Source organism: Leopardus geoffroyi, chromosome B3, assembly GCF_018350155.1.
Source record: "Leopardus geoffroyi isolate Oge1 chromosome B3, O.geoffroyi_Oge1_pat1.0, whole genome shotgun sequence".
Lineage (NCBI taxonomy): Eukaryota > Metazoa > Chordata > Mammalia > Carnivora > Felidae > Leopardus > Leopardus geoffroyi.
In genome coordinates, this window is record NC_059337.1 from 113,212,105 (window position 1) to 113,227,485 (window position 15,381).

Sequence of the window (15,381 nt, forward strand, 5' to 3'; positions counted from 1 at the left end):
TGGCTCAGTCTGTTGAGCGTCCAGCTTTGGCTCAGGTCATGACCTCATGGTTTGTGGGTTCAAGCCCCATGTCGGGCTTTGTGCTAATGGCACAGAGCCTGCTTTGGATTCTCTGTCTCCTTCTCTCACTCTGCCTCTCCCCTGCTCATAGGCACTCCCTCTCTCTCTCAAAAATAAATAAATATTTTTTTAATTTTTTAATAAAATAAAATTTAATTTCATATAAGATCTTATGATTTAATAGAAGCCTTACAAGAATTCATCCTGTAGAATGAAAAATATATTTTTCCTAAACCCTTCTAATTTCTCAAGTTCTCAATTTTGTTACCCCTGAAACAAAAGACAGATTAACAAGAGAAAAGGCATATACATTTTTTTAAGTTTTTTGTGACAGAAGAGCCTTCATAAGAAAATGAAGACCTGAAGAAACAGTCAAACCTGAGCATTTTTATATTAGGCTTGATGAGGAGTGGAAAGTCGTGGAAAAATATGATAGGACAAAGGGTTTGAGGAAAGTGTAGTAAACTGAGGGAAACTTAGCAAGGCTTCTTGTTCATTTGGATTCCTCTGTGTCCCTTCATCTTCAGAGATAAGGATGCTCCTTTCCTCCAGGCATAAGGAGGGTACCTCTCACATGAAGGTTTTATGACCTGTGTAATGGGGAGGTCCTTCTTGCACATGCCGTTTCTCAAATTCCTTCAGCTTGAAATATCCACTGTACCAGTTGCCATATTTTGGGGTAGAATGCCTTGAACCTCATCATCCTCTTTTCACAGAGACATGCCATATCATCATTCTCAGACTTAGATGAACACAGTATTGCTATTTTGTAGCAAAACTAGGAAAGGAAATTTAGAAAATTAAAATTAAACTAGAATATATTTCTAGTATCATTTCTTACATGCTGGTAAAGTCAGGAAGAAAACACAGGACAATTTTTGAAGCAAGATTATCAACTCTGCCTAATTCGTGCAAAGAGTCATCATGGTAGAAATAGAATGTGGACTTTTTTCAAATACAATTTGTAAACCTCAGTATTTAAAAACCAAATTCTTAAAATACTCCTTAAGTTATGTTTGAAAGCTCTAAATGCCCTTTTTTTCTTTCTGAGGCAATTAGGTTTTTTTGTTTGTTTGTTTGTTTGTTTTCCCCAGAGTTTAATCAGAAGCTATTTAAAATACAAACATCTCCATTAGAGTTTATAATCTGACTTTTTCTCTCAATGTGTTACATCTGTTTACCTGGACAATCTGAGTATTTCTAAGGTGTGTCCATAATTACTAGAATTGGTTTTTGATCAATTAATAAAGTATTCTAGAAAAAGGAAAAAGAAAAGTAGGGATGTATAAGGGAGCTGTTTGCAATGGATATGGAGTTAGTGACCACTAGAGAAGCCTGATTATCTTCCCTTTGCAAAGAAGGGAGAAGTCTTATGCAGACAAGCCCATTTCAAAACATAGAAAAGGGAAAGTGAGTCATTATAATCAATCTCAGGCCCTTTGACAATTCAATCAAGACCATAAGATTAAATCTCCGAAGAACAGAAACAAAGAAGGATGTCTCTTGAAATAACTAAGTGATTTCTCTTTTAGAAAGGAGACAGAGAACCTCCTCATGAGGGTTTAACAAAAGAATTTTAAATTTTGTACATTTTTATTTAAACTTCCTTTTGAAACTTTGCATAACAATAAAAATGCTAATCATTGAATATTCAGAATTGTATTTCCCTTTTGTTCTCAACATGCTTCCAAGTGCATAAATGTGATCATGTCATATGTACTTCAAAGTGACCACTGGAATTCCAAATTGTTCTTCATGAATTTATGCTTTTTTGAAAGATAAATGCAAGAAAAATAAAACAAGCCAGAGTTATGCCAGGAAGTACAAGAATTTTATTATTAGATGAACCCATGAATTGGAAAAATATTGCTTATATATTATACCTGAAGTCCATAGCACTAAGGTTGAATCCCTAACAGCTGACCCTAAAAATCAGCAGGAATAGTTAGAGAAGAGATCTCTCCCAAAGCCAATTTCTCAAACATAAACAAAGAAAAGCTCTTACAGACACACAAGAATTTAGCCAAACAAGCTACATCTTGTTTGTTGACAAGCAAGATGATTAGTATCAAATCAATGCTTTAACACATCTTCACAAGAAAAACAAAAATTTGTACAAATTTGATCAAATAACCAAAAAGTCCTGGGAACCTTATTCTCACAACAAACAAAATAAATATCAGCTAGCTTTGGGAGCTCAACAAAAAAGGATCAGACCTTAAGGAAGTGCTGGACTTACCATCATAAGCAAAGAATCTCTGGAGCAAAGAGACTCAAGAGACCTCAGTGAAGTTCAATGTAACCAATATAAGAATACTCATAGGAAGGGGTCTTGTCTAAGTCTTGGTGGGACCTCTAGGACTATCAAAGTCTTGATATAACAACCACCAGGGAAATTTGTTGATCATACAAAGCTGTATAAAAATTTCTGAGCAAGGGAGAGCATCACCATGGAAGAATCCCAGTAGTGCCAGAAATGGAGGATATTACAGAAGGATATATACAGGACTTTGAGAACTGAGGTTGGTCATGAGAACTGGGGGTGGTTTTAAGGTCGAAATTAGCAAGTAAGGTGTAGGCAGAGACTGGTCAGATTTTATAAAATAGGTGAGTTGCTGAAATGGTCTCATCTTTGGAGCACATGAGTCCATCTGGAGTTATCATGGTCTCAATTTGTCCATGGTCTTGGAGTATATAAGTCTAAACAAGTTTATGTTAAAACAATTTGACTTAAGATAGTTGTTTGAGTTACTTGTCATGGTTTGGTACAGTTTCTCTGTTATACAAATAATAGTACAGTTTTGCAAGTTGATGTTTCTGTTTCTCAGAAGGAAAGAGTTTGTATGTATGATAGCCAATTATAATGATTTGTAGACATTTAGACATTGAATATCTGAAATGAAGGAGTGGGACGCCTGGGTAAGAGAATGACTAAAACCATAGGGTCAAGGAAGATATGTTATAGGATGTTCTTAAGAACTGTTATCTTTGGGAAGATAGTGAACTACAAAGGGAAATAAAAAGAATCAAAGTTTAAATGTTTGAAAGACAGTAGCACCACTAGTAACAGAAACAGGAAATTGAAATTTAATATATGGTAGACAGGAAAGTAACAAGGTAGGGAGATAATGGGTTATGTGTTGTTTTATTTTGTTCTTTTGTATTTTAACCGTGGCAGGTTTCAGGCATCATTTCAAAGATGACCAGAAGTATAAGATAACCAAAAAATAAGATTAAGTTTTAAAAGGAAATATTGTGAATTTGTTCTAGTATATTCAGCCTTCATCTCCCATTCCGTTCTGTTTTTCTTTGAAAATACATGAAATGCACTGTAAATCCCACACCCTCATTTAACTAAGTATTATTTTATCATGTCAGCTTTACAGATAAATGACTAGTTCTCCAATGATCTCTAATTGTTCTGTTATTTCTAGAACTGTTTACAGCAAAATAACACCCTAAAAACAGGGCTCTTGTTTAGTTGGTCAGTACCCTTTTGTGAAAAAAAAAAAAAATTATATAACCACACAGTTTCTTTCTGAAGCAACTTGTCTGATTAATGGAGTTAAAGAACTGTAAGCCTTGGCCTTTATAAAATTATAATGACTTCAATAACTGTGTGTTAATTAAGATCAGAAAATTAATCTATATTAGTACTGCAATAGCAATTTTCTAAGCTCTGCCAGACTAAGGATGAAAGTGGGTTGCAATGTCACATGGCATCCGATTAAGTTAAATTAATGCAGTATTTGAAGGCAAGACTCCCAGGTGACACTGAATAAGATGATCAGTTTTTCTCTAGCTATTTTAAGGGAACAGTTGGTTGCAAAGCTACTACTTTTCAACATAAAGCCAAATGTCCTGCCACATGGTATCACTAATGAGTCAGAAGGAAGATTGAAGGGGCTTGGGGTTATTGTTTGGGAGAACTGAGATATGAAGCTCTAGGTATTGGCCATATTAACAGCCTAAGTATCTAAAATGTGCAGGCTTGCCTTCAACTTCCTAAGGTAATAGTCCAGATTTTTTCACCTCCAAGATGTACTTTTTATTCATTTTGTATTTCTGGATTCAAAGTACATCTTAAAATTGATGTGTGAATTAAAGTTGTACGTTGGTGTGTCTGCATGTGTTAAGGACCCCTCCTCTTAAGTATGTTATAATCTGATCTAAATCTGTATTTACATTATAAGCTAATTCCATCTACACTAGCGTCTAGGAGTAAAATATGAAAATAGTTGGGGTAAAATAGGTGCTCTTTAAATGTCATTTTTCATGAAGGAAGATAATCATATTTATTATATATTTACCCACATTAACTGAGTGTTCATTACGTCAATAAATCCTAACTACTTTTTTTTTTAACGTTTATTTATTTTTGAGGCAGAGAGAGACAGAGCATGAACAGGGGAGGGTCAGAGAGAGGGAGACACAGAATCCGAAGCAGGCTCCAGGCTCTCAGCTCAGAGCCTGACGTGGGTCTCGAACTCACGGACCGCAAGATCATGACCTGAGCTGAAGTCGGATATTTAACCGACTGAGCCACACAGGCACCCCAGTCCTAACTACTTTTAAAGGCAATTATTATTACTATATGTTATAAGTAAGAGCATTAAGGCATAATGTGTTTAGGTAACTTGAATTTGAATGTCTGAATCCCAAGCTCTTCCCACTATATACCACACTGCCTCACTGAAACATCCTAACATAGAATAAGTTTCCAATAATTTTTTTCATAGACATAATGGGAGATATTAAATCTCTAAAGGGTGATTCAATTCAGAGTCATGGGATAATTATGCATATTTCTAGTTAAGTATTACTTGTTTAATTTTGCTACTAAAGAGACAAGATACTTGTCTCCCTCTCCTTCAAGTAAGTTTAACTTCTTTGATATTGTTGATCCCGCTTCAGAGAAGAGATCAAAAGCTTGAAAAAAAATATAAAAAATCATTTTCTTCAGACTTGAAAATATCATGTCACAAAGTCTCTACCTCAGATGTTCTCAGTGAAAGACAAACTAGAGAAGAATATTGGGAGGGAAAAAGAAAGTTGTTTTCTTTAGTTTGCCCCTGTGAGCAACCACTGGGAAGGCCAATCTCTACAAACCACTATTGTCAAATTGTAGCCAAAGCAGGTGTGATATCTGGCCTGCTATTTAGTCACCATTTAAACTTCTGAATGCTTTTTAATTCTGGAAGGACATTTTTTCCAACCTCCTATACTCTCTATCCAGGGACCCTTTGGGTGTGTACCTTCTATGTGCCAGATACTGTTGTAGGTGTTAGATATCCTAACCCCTGTGTCCTACATCTACTTCTTTTCCATTAACCATAAGCAACATTATCCTAAGAGAATAATTTGTGGTGGTTTTTTTGGCTTTGTAGCTGCTAAATCCTGAAGATGACCTCTTACCAGGAAAGATTCGAGACAGCAATCGTTCAACCCTCTTAGCAACAATTCAGGAACATGGTTACCCCACAATCAACTTGGGAATTGTGGGAGACAAGTAAGTATTGGATTTTATTTGGAAGTTGTTTTTGTACAAATTTGAATTTTGGGAGTACTAACTAGGTGGGGTTGTTGCTAAAGAGACAAATTTAATACAATAATTTTCAATAATCTCATTCTTCAGAAGCCAAAAAATTATGGACATGTCTATGTCCTTTAGGGACATTTTCCTAGAATGCCTATTACAACAGGAGAAATACTTTTTGCTCTCCTGTGGGTATGTTAAGTTTACAAGGGTCTTTTTTGATAGTGTTGGCTTTATTCTAATGGAATTAATGGTGATGGTATTATTCCTATTCACCCACACTTGTTTCAAGAAAGACAGGGAAGACACGGGTAAGAAGATAAAAAAGAATGTCAAAATTAGCACTAACTGCTCCTTTGTAGTTTAAGTACAGTTTTTTCTAGGACTTTTATATTGATTTTTGTAGCCTTATGTAACCCAAGTTTCTCCAGGCTTCATTCACCCATCTGTAACTAGAATCTGTGACTAGAATTGCCCATCTCTAAGAGCAATTACCCCATATGCTAAATTAACTCAGCCCTCTGCTAAATTCCCCCAAGGATTTCTGTACCTTCCAACCTGTGATCAAGATCAAGTCTTTTTCTGAGCACCCCACTACCACACAGCACTGCCATGCAGCCCTCTCTCATCAGGATTTCCAGTTCACAAGACACTTGCCTGCTTTTTTTAGTAATATTCAAACATCAACCTGGTAGAGACAAAGCTCAGAGACAAATCTAAGTGATAGATAGCATGATGTATCTGTCACCCATAATTGCCCCTTTCTTTCTTGTAACCACCTTGTCACTGAGAAAAGCTCATTATATCTGGATCTTTCTTCCCCAGGACAAGGTAAGAATTAACCAGCAAATGTGCCTTTGAAGAGGCACCACCTTACCATTTCACAGAGTATGCTCTGACACTTACACCCCAGCTTAAGCTCAAACTGGACACAACACAATCCAAACCTTGGACATAGCATCTTGCTGATAACATGAAAGGGAGTAGTTTTATGTTCTTTCACCTTTCAAAGTTCTCTCCTTTCCTCATAGTTTTTTTCCGTTCTCTGAGGATATTGGAATACAGAGTCTGTTAGACATGTTTTCAAATGTCATTGTTTTTAAAATCTTCACCTTTGTATTTACTTGGATGCTTAGTTTTAGAGATGCCTATAGCTGAGTAACCAGCCAACTTAGAACCCATGCTGGTGAAGACAGTTACTTAATATCACTTTGACCCAGGCTCCCTAGCCCTTGGGAAAGAGTAGAAATAACCCACTGAAAAAAAAAGGGGGCCGGGGGTCGGGGGGCAGCAGGAGGACGAGTAGTTATGTGAATTTGGGCCTGACTATTAACCTGTCCTTTTTTTTTTTTTAACTTTTTTAAAAGTTTATTTATTTATTTTGAGAGAGAGTGAGTACGCTGGAGGGTAGAGAGAGAGAATCCTAAGCATGCTTCACACTATCAGTGCTCAGAGCCAGATGCAGGGCTCCAATTCACAAACCCGTGAGATCATGACCTGAGCCAAAATCAGGAGTCAGATGCTTAAATAACTGAGCCACCCAGGCATCCCTAACCTGTCCTTTCATATAAACTTCAAGCACCCAAAAGTTATCCTGATGCAGGTACACCTTTACAAAAGACAAAAATTAACTTCCCAAAAGAGATAAGAGGAACCCAAGAGTTCCAAAAGCACAGAGTAGGTCCAGAAACTCTAGGGACCAACTCACCAGATTGTTTAGGATTTGTTTCCCACCTACAACTGCCTCTGGCCTTGCCTTCAAGGGCATTAATGGGCTGTAAGAAATATTATAAGGTAAAGGAAGCACTTTTGTGTGTGTGTCATTTTTACCTTGAGCTTTTCTGGACTATAATTCTGTCCACTCCTCCTATTTTTGCACTTTTGTATATAAAAACAATTGCTTACTTGATATACTATTTTTGCTGCTGTTACACCATTGAAGGCCTCATATGTTGATATGCTAATATTTAATTGTCTCAGGCCCACACTGTTGAGTTATGGTAGATGTTTACTAATAATATTGGTTTCATATGTTAACTCCAAAATGTTCCTTGAAAACAATATAAAGAACAATAAAAGTATAAGCAAGATATAGGCAGTTCTGAGAATATACATATCTCTAGTGCATATCCTTTTCTCAAATGAAAATATGTTCCAGAAAACTGAGAACAATGTTTTTAAAATACAACAATGCAAAGCTAGACTTTCTCAGTCTTAGAGTGCTATATTAAAGAGGCCCAGAGTAAATGGTTAGAATGCAGAGGTGGAATGTGGGTGGAAAGAATTTATAACTGTTCTAATGGAAATGTGTGCTGGGAATTTAGCAAAGGAAACAAGGTACATTTAATCTGCAGCCTGTTGATACTCTGTGAAGGCTGCCTCCCTCTTCATTCTTCTCGTTCCTATGTAGCCCTTTGCTAATGAAAGCAAATGTTATACAGAAGCCTCTCTGTGAAGCTCTCCAGGGAAACAAGAGGGTCATGGGAGAAACTACACTTTCTTTAAAGCAACGAGAGAAACAGCTCAAGAATGTCAGCAAGCCCAGAACCCCTGCTCAGTTGCGACAGATACGAGTAGGGAGTAAGAGCTCTATTCTTATATTTAAAATATGGTTGGAGTCTGGTTTTTAAATTCTATGATTCTACTTCTCAGCTCTTATTCTTATCACCAACCATAATTACAATGATAAATGTTGAAATTGTAGACTAAGACTCTGTAATTAAATTAGGCTTAATTTTTCCTCTGTTTATTGTACATGTTATTTAAAAAGAGGGTATAGTGAAAATTTGGGGAAAGGTGCTTCAAATACCTAATAGTTAGCAACTGTATTTTATTTTTAAATTTTTTTTTTCAACGTTTATTTATTTTTGGGACAGAGAGAGACAGAGCATGAATGGGGGAGGGGCAGAGAGGGAGGGAGACACAGAATCGGAAACAGGCTCCAGGCTCTGAGCCATCAGCCCAGAGCCTGACGCGGGGCTCGAACTCACGGATCGCGAGATCGTGACCTGGCTGAAGTCGGACGCTTAACCGACTGCGCCACCCAGGCGCCCCGCAACTGTATTTTAAAAGCATTCACTTATAAATATTTTGTGTGTATTAAAATACATTCCATAAGACAATTTCTCACAGCATGTGTAACACAAGACTGTTGGAGTTCCTAGCAGTTTTTTAAAAAGACAAATTTGAAACAGAGATGTTAAATGAACTTGCCCAGCATTATGCAAGTTACTGGCAGAGGTGAAAATGGAATTTAAGTCTTGAAATTATCAGTCTGCAATTCTTTGCTATCATTATGAAGACAAGATAATAACTACATATGTCAGAAAGGAATCTGCGCTACAGTGGTCAGAGTTTTTTGTTTTTTTTTTTTTTTATAAAAGTGCAATGTTAGCCAAAACATGAAGGATGAATAGAATTTGTATAGTTAGAAAAAGAGTTGTTAATCAAGTAGGAAACATGGAATGAATAAAAAGTAGAGAAGTAGAAAATAAAATACAGAAGTAGAAATAAACAGCGAGCTACTCAAAGTCAGGCCAGAATGATTAGAACAGGAGGTTTAGGTAGAAGGATAATGGAGGTGAATTTGGTAGAAATTTGAGACCAGACTTTGAAAGCCTTTGCAATCCAAGCAGAAACTACCCAATACATTTAAATTTGAAGCTTTAAAAAAAAAAAAAAAAAGCGAAATTGACATCATAACCATTATTTTACAAAGATAATTTGACCAAGGCATTTCACATGGGCTAAAGTTGGAGATGGACTAGGTAAAAGAACAATACAATTTATTTATTCATTGTTCAGTCAGTCAGGAAGTATTGGTTGTGTACCTGTGAGAATCACCTAGAGATCTTATTTAAAATGCTGATTCTGGGGCACCTGGGTGGCTCAGTCAGTTAAGCGTTCAACTCTTGATTTTGGCTCAGGTCATGATCTTGTGGTTCATGAGATGGAGCCCACTGCATTGACAGTGCAGAGCCTGCTTGGGATTCTCTGTCTCCCTCTCTCTACCCCTCTCTCTCTGTTTCTTTCTCTCTCTCTCTCTCTCTCTCTGTCTCTCTCTCTCTCTCTCTCTCTCACACACACACACTCAGATAAATAAGCTTTTTTTTTTAAATGCTGATTCTGATTTAGCAGTTGTGGGGTGGGCCAAGATTTTGCATTCTAACAAACTCCCAAGGACACCAAGCTGTTGGTCCATGGATCACAGGAAATAACAAGGATTTTTGTCAATTTAATCATGTATCTACTATGAATCTTAAGACCAAGGCTATTGCAGATACAAAGCTTAAACAGACCTAGATCTTGCCTTTGAAATTACATGTACTAGAAATGTACTAGAATTTAGAGATTAGTAATAAAAATGTTTTATGAAGTTCCAGAGCTTAAACTCACATTTGGAAGTAGAATTTCTTTAAGAGATTAAATCAAAAGACATTGTGATGGTTATTACATATAACAGAAGAGTGTCAATGTTGATTTGTCTTCATCTGGATTACAAAGCCTCATCAAAATGGTATGTGACTATAAACACAAATAAAATGCCTGCAAAACCCAGCTATTAGGTCTGTCTACCACGGTTTTACATTCCTCGCTAGCAGTACACCATTTCCACTTCTTCATGTTTTATTTGTAGTTTATCTTTTCTTGATTTTTGTAGCTCCTCTTCCTATGTTCATTCCCTAAATTTAGGAGTCCCCATTGCTCCCTCTTGGCTTTCTGTCCTTCTGATTCCTTATGCCAATGACTCCCAAACTTCATCTCTGTCTTGGGCTTCATGCCTAGATCCACTTACTTCCTAGGTGCATCTTCTTTAAGTTCAATGGGCATTGCAAACTCAACCTGTCCAAAAATCAGTTCACCATCCCCTCACCTCACTTACCGCCTCTCCCCACGACTGCCCTGTTCCATTTCCTTTCATTCTTCTATCTCAGTGACTGCCTCACCACCTACCCAGTCACCCAAGCCAGAAGAAACCTGAGCACGTCCTCATAGGTCCTCTCTTTCACTCACCCCTGTATTTAAGTCCTAGAGATTTTCCCTTCTTGATATTTCTTCTCTGCATTCTCATCCCTTCATCCGTACTGTCCTGGCTTAGTTCAGGGCTCCATTTATTTTTTGTCTAGACATATGAGACTGCCATCTTAACTGGTGTCCATTCCTTAAGTCTTCTCCTCCTCTAACTCACCCTCGATTCTGCTACTAGTATGACCTTTCTAAGGTGTGTATTCTATACCTGTGGCAGAATTGGGGCTTTATTATATATGGATAAGCACACCCTAATAATTCAAAAAACTTTTATGAGGGGTTACTGTGTCAGGTATTGTACCAGTCCTTGGTACTACAGAGATGAATGATACAGTTATTAGTAAGAATACAAAGAAGTTTTCAATTCTAATCCTTTCCTCTCTTCCCTTCCCACCCAATATACATCCATTTTCTCCAGACTCCTTACTGCAAACATGTCAGTCTTCATTGAGTACCCATCATATATAAATAGCACTGTACTACGTTCTCTCACTTATGTGTCTTATTTAAGCCTCTTGAAACAACAGAGCCAGATAAGTGTCTGTTATCCCCATTTTGGAGATAATAGTACTGAAACTTAAAAAAATTAAACTGTTCAGAGTTACGCAGCTAGTAAAAGGCAGAGTAAGGTGTTCAACCCAGGCCTGTCTTAACTCCGGGGTCCTTTCTAGAACCTTTTGCTCTACCATGCTACCCTTTTAATTGGACTTAGCATCTGTATTTCATTAATATTAAGGCTAATAAACTAAATAGGCTATATCTATTTTAATGAATAAAACCCCTTAGGAAATAGTAGCTGTGAACATTTCAAAAGCCAGAGGGGAAAATTTAAATTGTGAATTACATATTAACTGTGTAGTTATAAATGAATTTTAAAGACTTGAGTTGCAGAATCCAAATCTTTAGATGATATAGATGATATAGAAATGAGGAAAATGACAGGAGGACTTATTACAGTCTTCCTTTTATAATTTCTTCCTTTACCTTTCTTCTCACAGCTGCTGGGGCTGCATTTGCGATATTTATTATGTTTGGTTATTTATTATGTTACACCAAGTTCATAGTATCTTTTGTGGGGGTGGGGAGATAAAGGAGAAAGGAAAAGAGAAGAGAGCATACACACAGTGTGAATGTATAATACTTTGGTAGTCAGCCCTACATTTATTCAACTTACAAATAACCTAGATTCCCAAACAGCCAACCTTATTCTTTCCTTTTTCCTACTCACCATATAAAGTTTCTCTGTCACTACATTAAAAGAAGGGAAGGGAGAAAAAGCATTTTGAGAAGTAAGGGGGAAGGCCAGGAACAACAAGAACAATTTAGTGGTACTGTTAATCTCCTTGCTGCCTGACCCTCACAATGTAGCCTATTTAGGAGAGATGTTTGTTAAGCCCAGATATCCCACATACTGGCTGAATGTGTTCTATTCACTTTGCTATACTTTCTGATAATATAATATTTAAAGATACAATTGTGTTAAAAAGTATTCTACTTGAAAGTTTGCATATTAATGTGAATACATTTAAACCAGACATCCAACATCTGAGTAAATCTGCTGTCCTGAATGAACAGGAGTAAATTACTTAGAACTTGGAGTTCTTTGAGGCAGTGGGAAAACTGTACGGAAACAGAACCTTAGCATAGCAAGATACTAGGGGCCCAGCAAGAAGTGCATTGGCCACAGGAAATGACTAAAGAAAGGTAGGTGGGAAGATGTCATAAGCAAATGCTTTATATTTCAACATTGTTTCTTCAGTCTTCCATCTTGCTTCCACAGTTCAGGCTAGTACTACTGCAGGGTAATTCCGCAATATACGAGTAACATTATGAGCTAAATTAAGGTTTGTTTGTTTACCCTAGAATCATACCCACCATGTGTAGTACTTACAGATGTTTATATAGAAAGGTGTTCTAGGTTACAAACAACCAATTTTACATAACCTGTGAGTTACAAATTAGCTGTGCAAAAAAGACTTACCTGAAGCTAGCCGCTTTGTACTAACTGCATGGTATCTTTTAATGCTGTCTACAGAGATGTAATTAGCAGTAAGACATTAAAAGACTTTAGATATGGGTTAACATGATCATCTTCTATTCCTGGTCCAATTCTATTAAGCACCTCTTGGGCCATTGTTCGAGAGGTTCTAGTGTACATTTTTAATGTAACTTTTTAATCTTAGAATAAACAAATGTTCATTGAAGAAAATTTAGAAAATATAGGTTCATCAAAAAAAAGCAAAGAAAGGAAATTAACATATAATCCCATTACCCAGTATTACTCTCCTTTTATTCTTCAATTCTATGTGTGTATAGAGTTCATATATATGTGAGTGTAAGAAAACAAAGAAATCATACTCTTATTATAACTTTTCATTTTTCCACAATGTACCATAAACATCTGTCTGATTACATAGTTCTCTGCTATATCACTTAAATGCCTATATATTATTCTCTAGTATAAAGTTTAATATTACTTATTTATACAATCCCTTATTGTTAGGCATTAGGTTGTTTCTAATCTTTCTCATTTGCAAGTAAATGATGAACACCTCCATCACTAAATCTTGGCATATACCCACAATTATTTGCGAGTGTCTTTAAATTTTTATTTTATTCATTTTGTGACCATTTGTTGAGTGTCTGCCATATCCAAAACTATGTTGATGGCAGAGGTAAAATGGTAAATAACTGCTGTCCTCAACTGCTGGTAGGCATGTAAAACAAGTTGTTCATGACTGTATCCTCAGCAATTAGAACAGTGCCAGCACATGGTAACTATTCAATAAGTGCCAGGAAGTAACAGAAAAAGAAAGAGAGGGACCACTGAGTATGAACCTGAATATGAAACTAATCAAGTCTAGAGGTTTCTAATTGGCACAAATTGGTATGGGTCTATAGGGATAAACTACTTCTAAGCTCCATCCTGTTTCTACCTTGAATATGGGATAGTAGATGTCCTGGTTTTCTTTTTCCCATGGCTGGTTCAATGACTTCTTAGCCCCCTTTTGTCCTCCAGGCAGCATGAACTACTACTGTTTCCCTACTGTGGGGGAAGAGTCTGAGACAAATGAGGAAGTTTGGATAGGTAAATGAGTATGGTATACCATATTTGCCAGCCAAGATAATTGTGGGCAGACTTGGTTAAGATAGTCATCATTTGGGCACATATGTTTTTCTTTGTTTTTCCTTTCCCTCACTTTCCTGATAAAATTTCTCAGAGAAATTGCTGTTTTATGTGGCTTATACAGAGTGGAGAAAGGATTTGTTCATAGTTAGCCAGGGATATTTTCTTTCCCAGCAGGAAGCTCCATGAAGGAGTGTCTTGGTACCCCTGTGTACACAGCACTAAGTAGGAATACATCTCCTAGATCAGGTAGCCCTGCCGTCTTTTCCTATACTACCGTTTCTTTCCATGGAACCTAGAAACTATGCAACTGTCCAAAAGAATCTAACAGGGTCCCTTCACAGTGAGTCCAAAAACCTAGCCATAGGAACAGGCAAGAAAGTATGGCACTGACAACAGAATTCCGTTACTAACTGAGACACATCCCCCAAAAATGCACAATGTAAAGCTTTGTGGCTGAGATAATTCGTTTTATATTTCTGAAGAAAAAGAAATATAAACTGGGAGGGGAGCAGAATTCCAAATGGATTTGGGAAGCCTCTAATTTAAAAAGTTGGGGAGCTGTTTCCTTGGGCTTAAATAGATGGATGTTATACATTTACCTCTTCAATGAAATAAGCAGTAATCATGATCCAAATATACAGAAACCCCTTGGGAAATTTTTTTTAGATAAAGTTCAGCATTAATCGAGTTTATATAATGTCTAAGACTGATTTTAACTATTCAGCTGTTTATATTTTTACAGCAGCTTTAAAACAGCTTGGTAATGTAGCTTGTAACTGCTGACTTAGCCCTTCTAGCCTTTCAAGGCCTGCAGGGCTGAGAAATTCCCATAATTAAGAAAAGGGTTCCCCCTTCTGGAAAATTGCCATCACAGTAGCCTGCCCCACTCAAATCATACTGGGCTTCCTAGGCTCTGTCATAGATTGGTGTGCGGGATTTGAATTGCCTGCTCCTGTTGTTGCCAATTTGTGAAGCTGCCTCTTCACATTAGAGCATGAAACAGAAGGAACAAGCACTGAGACAGCAAATTGGATTCTTAAAAAACTAGCACATTTAGGAGGAATTATCAAGATAGAGTTAACAGTACAGTGGTTATTTGGGCAAAGCCCGTTGCCTTACATCTTACAATTTGTGAACAAAACATATCCTAACATCTTGGTGTTTACCTAATGTTCTAAAAGTAGAAATTTCTATCAAGGAGAATTTTTATTTGTTTTTTTTTTAAATATGAAATTTATTGTCAAATTGGTTTCCATACAACACCCAATGCTCATCCCAACAAGTGCCCTCCTCAGTACCCCTCACCCACCCTCCTCTCCCTCCCACCCCCCATCAACCCTCAGTTTGTTCTCAGTTTTTAAGAGTCTCTTATGTTTTGGCTCCCTCCCTCTCTAACCTTTTTTTTTTCTTTCCCCTCCCCCATGGTCTTCTGTTAAGTGTCTCAGGATCCACACAGGAGTGAAAACATATGGTATCTGTCTTTCTCTGTATGACTTATTTCACTTAGCATCACACTCTCCAGTTCGATCCACGTTGCTACAAAAGGCCATATTTCATTCTTTCTCATTGCCAAGTAGTATTCCATTGTGTATATAAACCACAATTTCTTTATCCATTCATCAGTTGA

General features: G+C 36.9%; 1 protein-coding gene across 23 annotated transcripts in view; it reads left to right on the forward strand.

Moving 5' to 3' along the window:
- Positions 1-15,381, forward strand: part of GPHN (gephyrin) — a 631,205-nt gene that overhangs the window by 567,731 nt on the left and 48,093 nt on the right. For all 23 annotated transcript variants that reach the window (XM_045451302.1, XM_045451293.1, XM_045451291.1 and 20 more), the window contains one exon: positions 5,448-5,569. In XM_045451302.1, the coding sequence (XP_045307258.1) occupies positions 5,448-5,569 (122 nt within the window). The remainder of the gene's footprint in view (positions 1-5,447; positions 5,570-15,381) is intronic.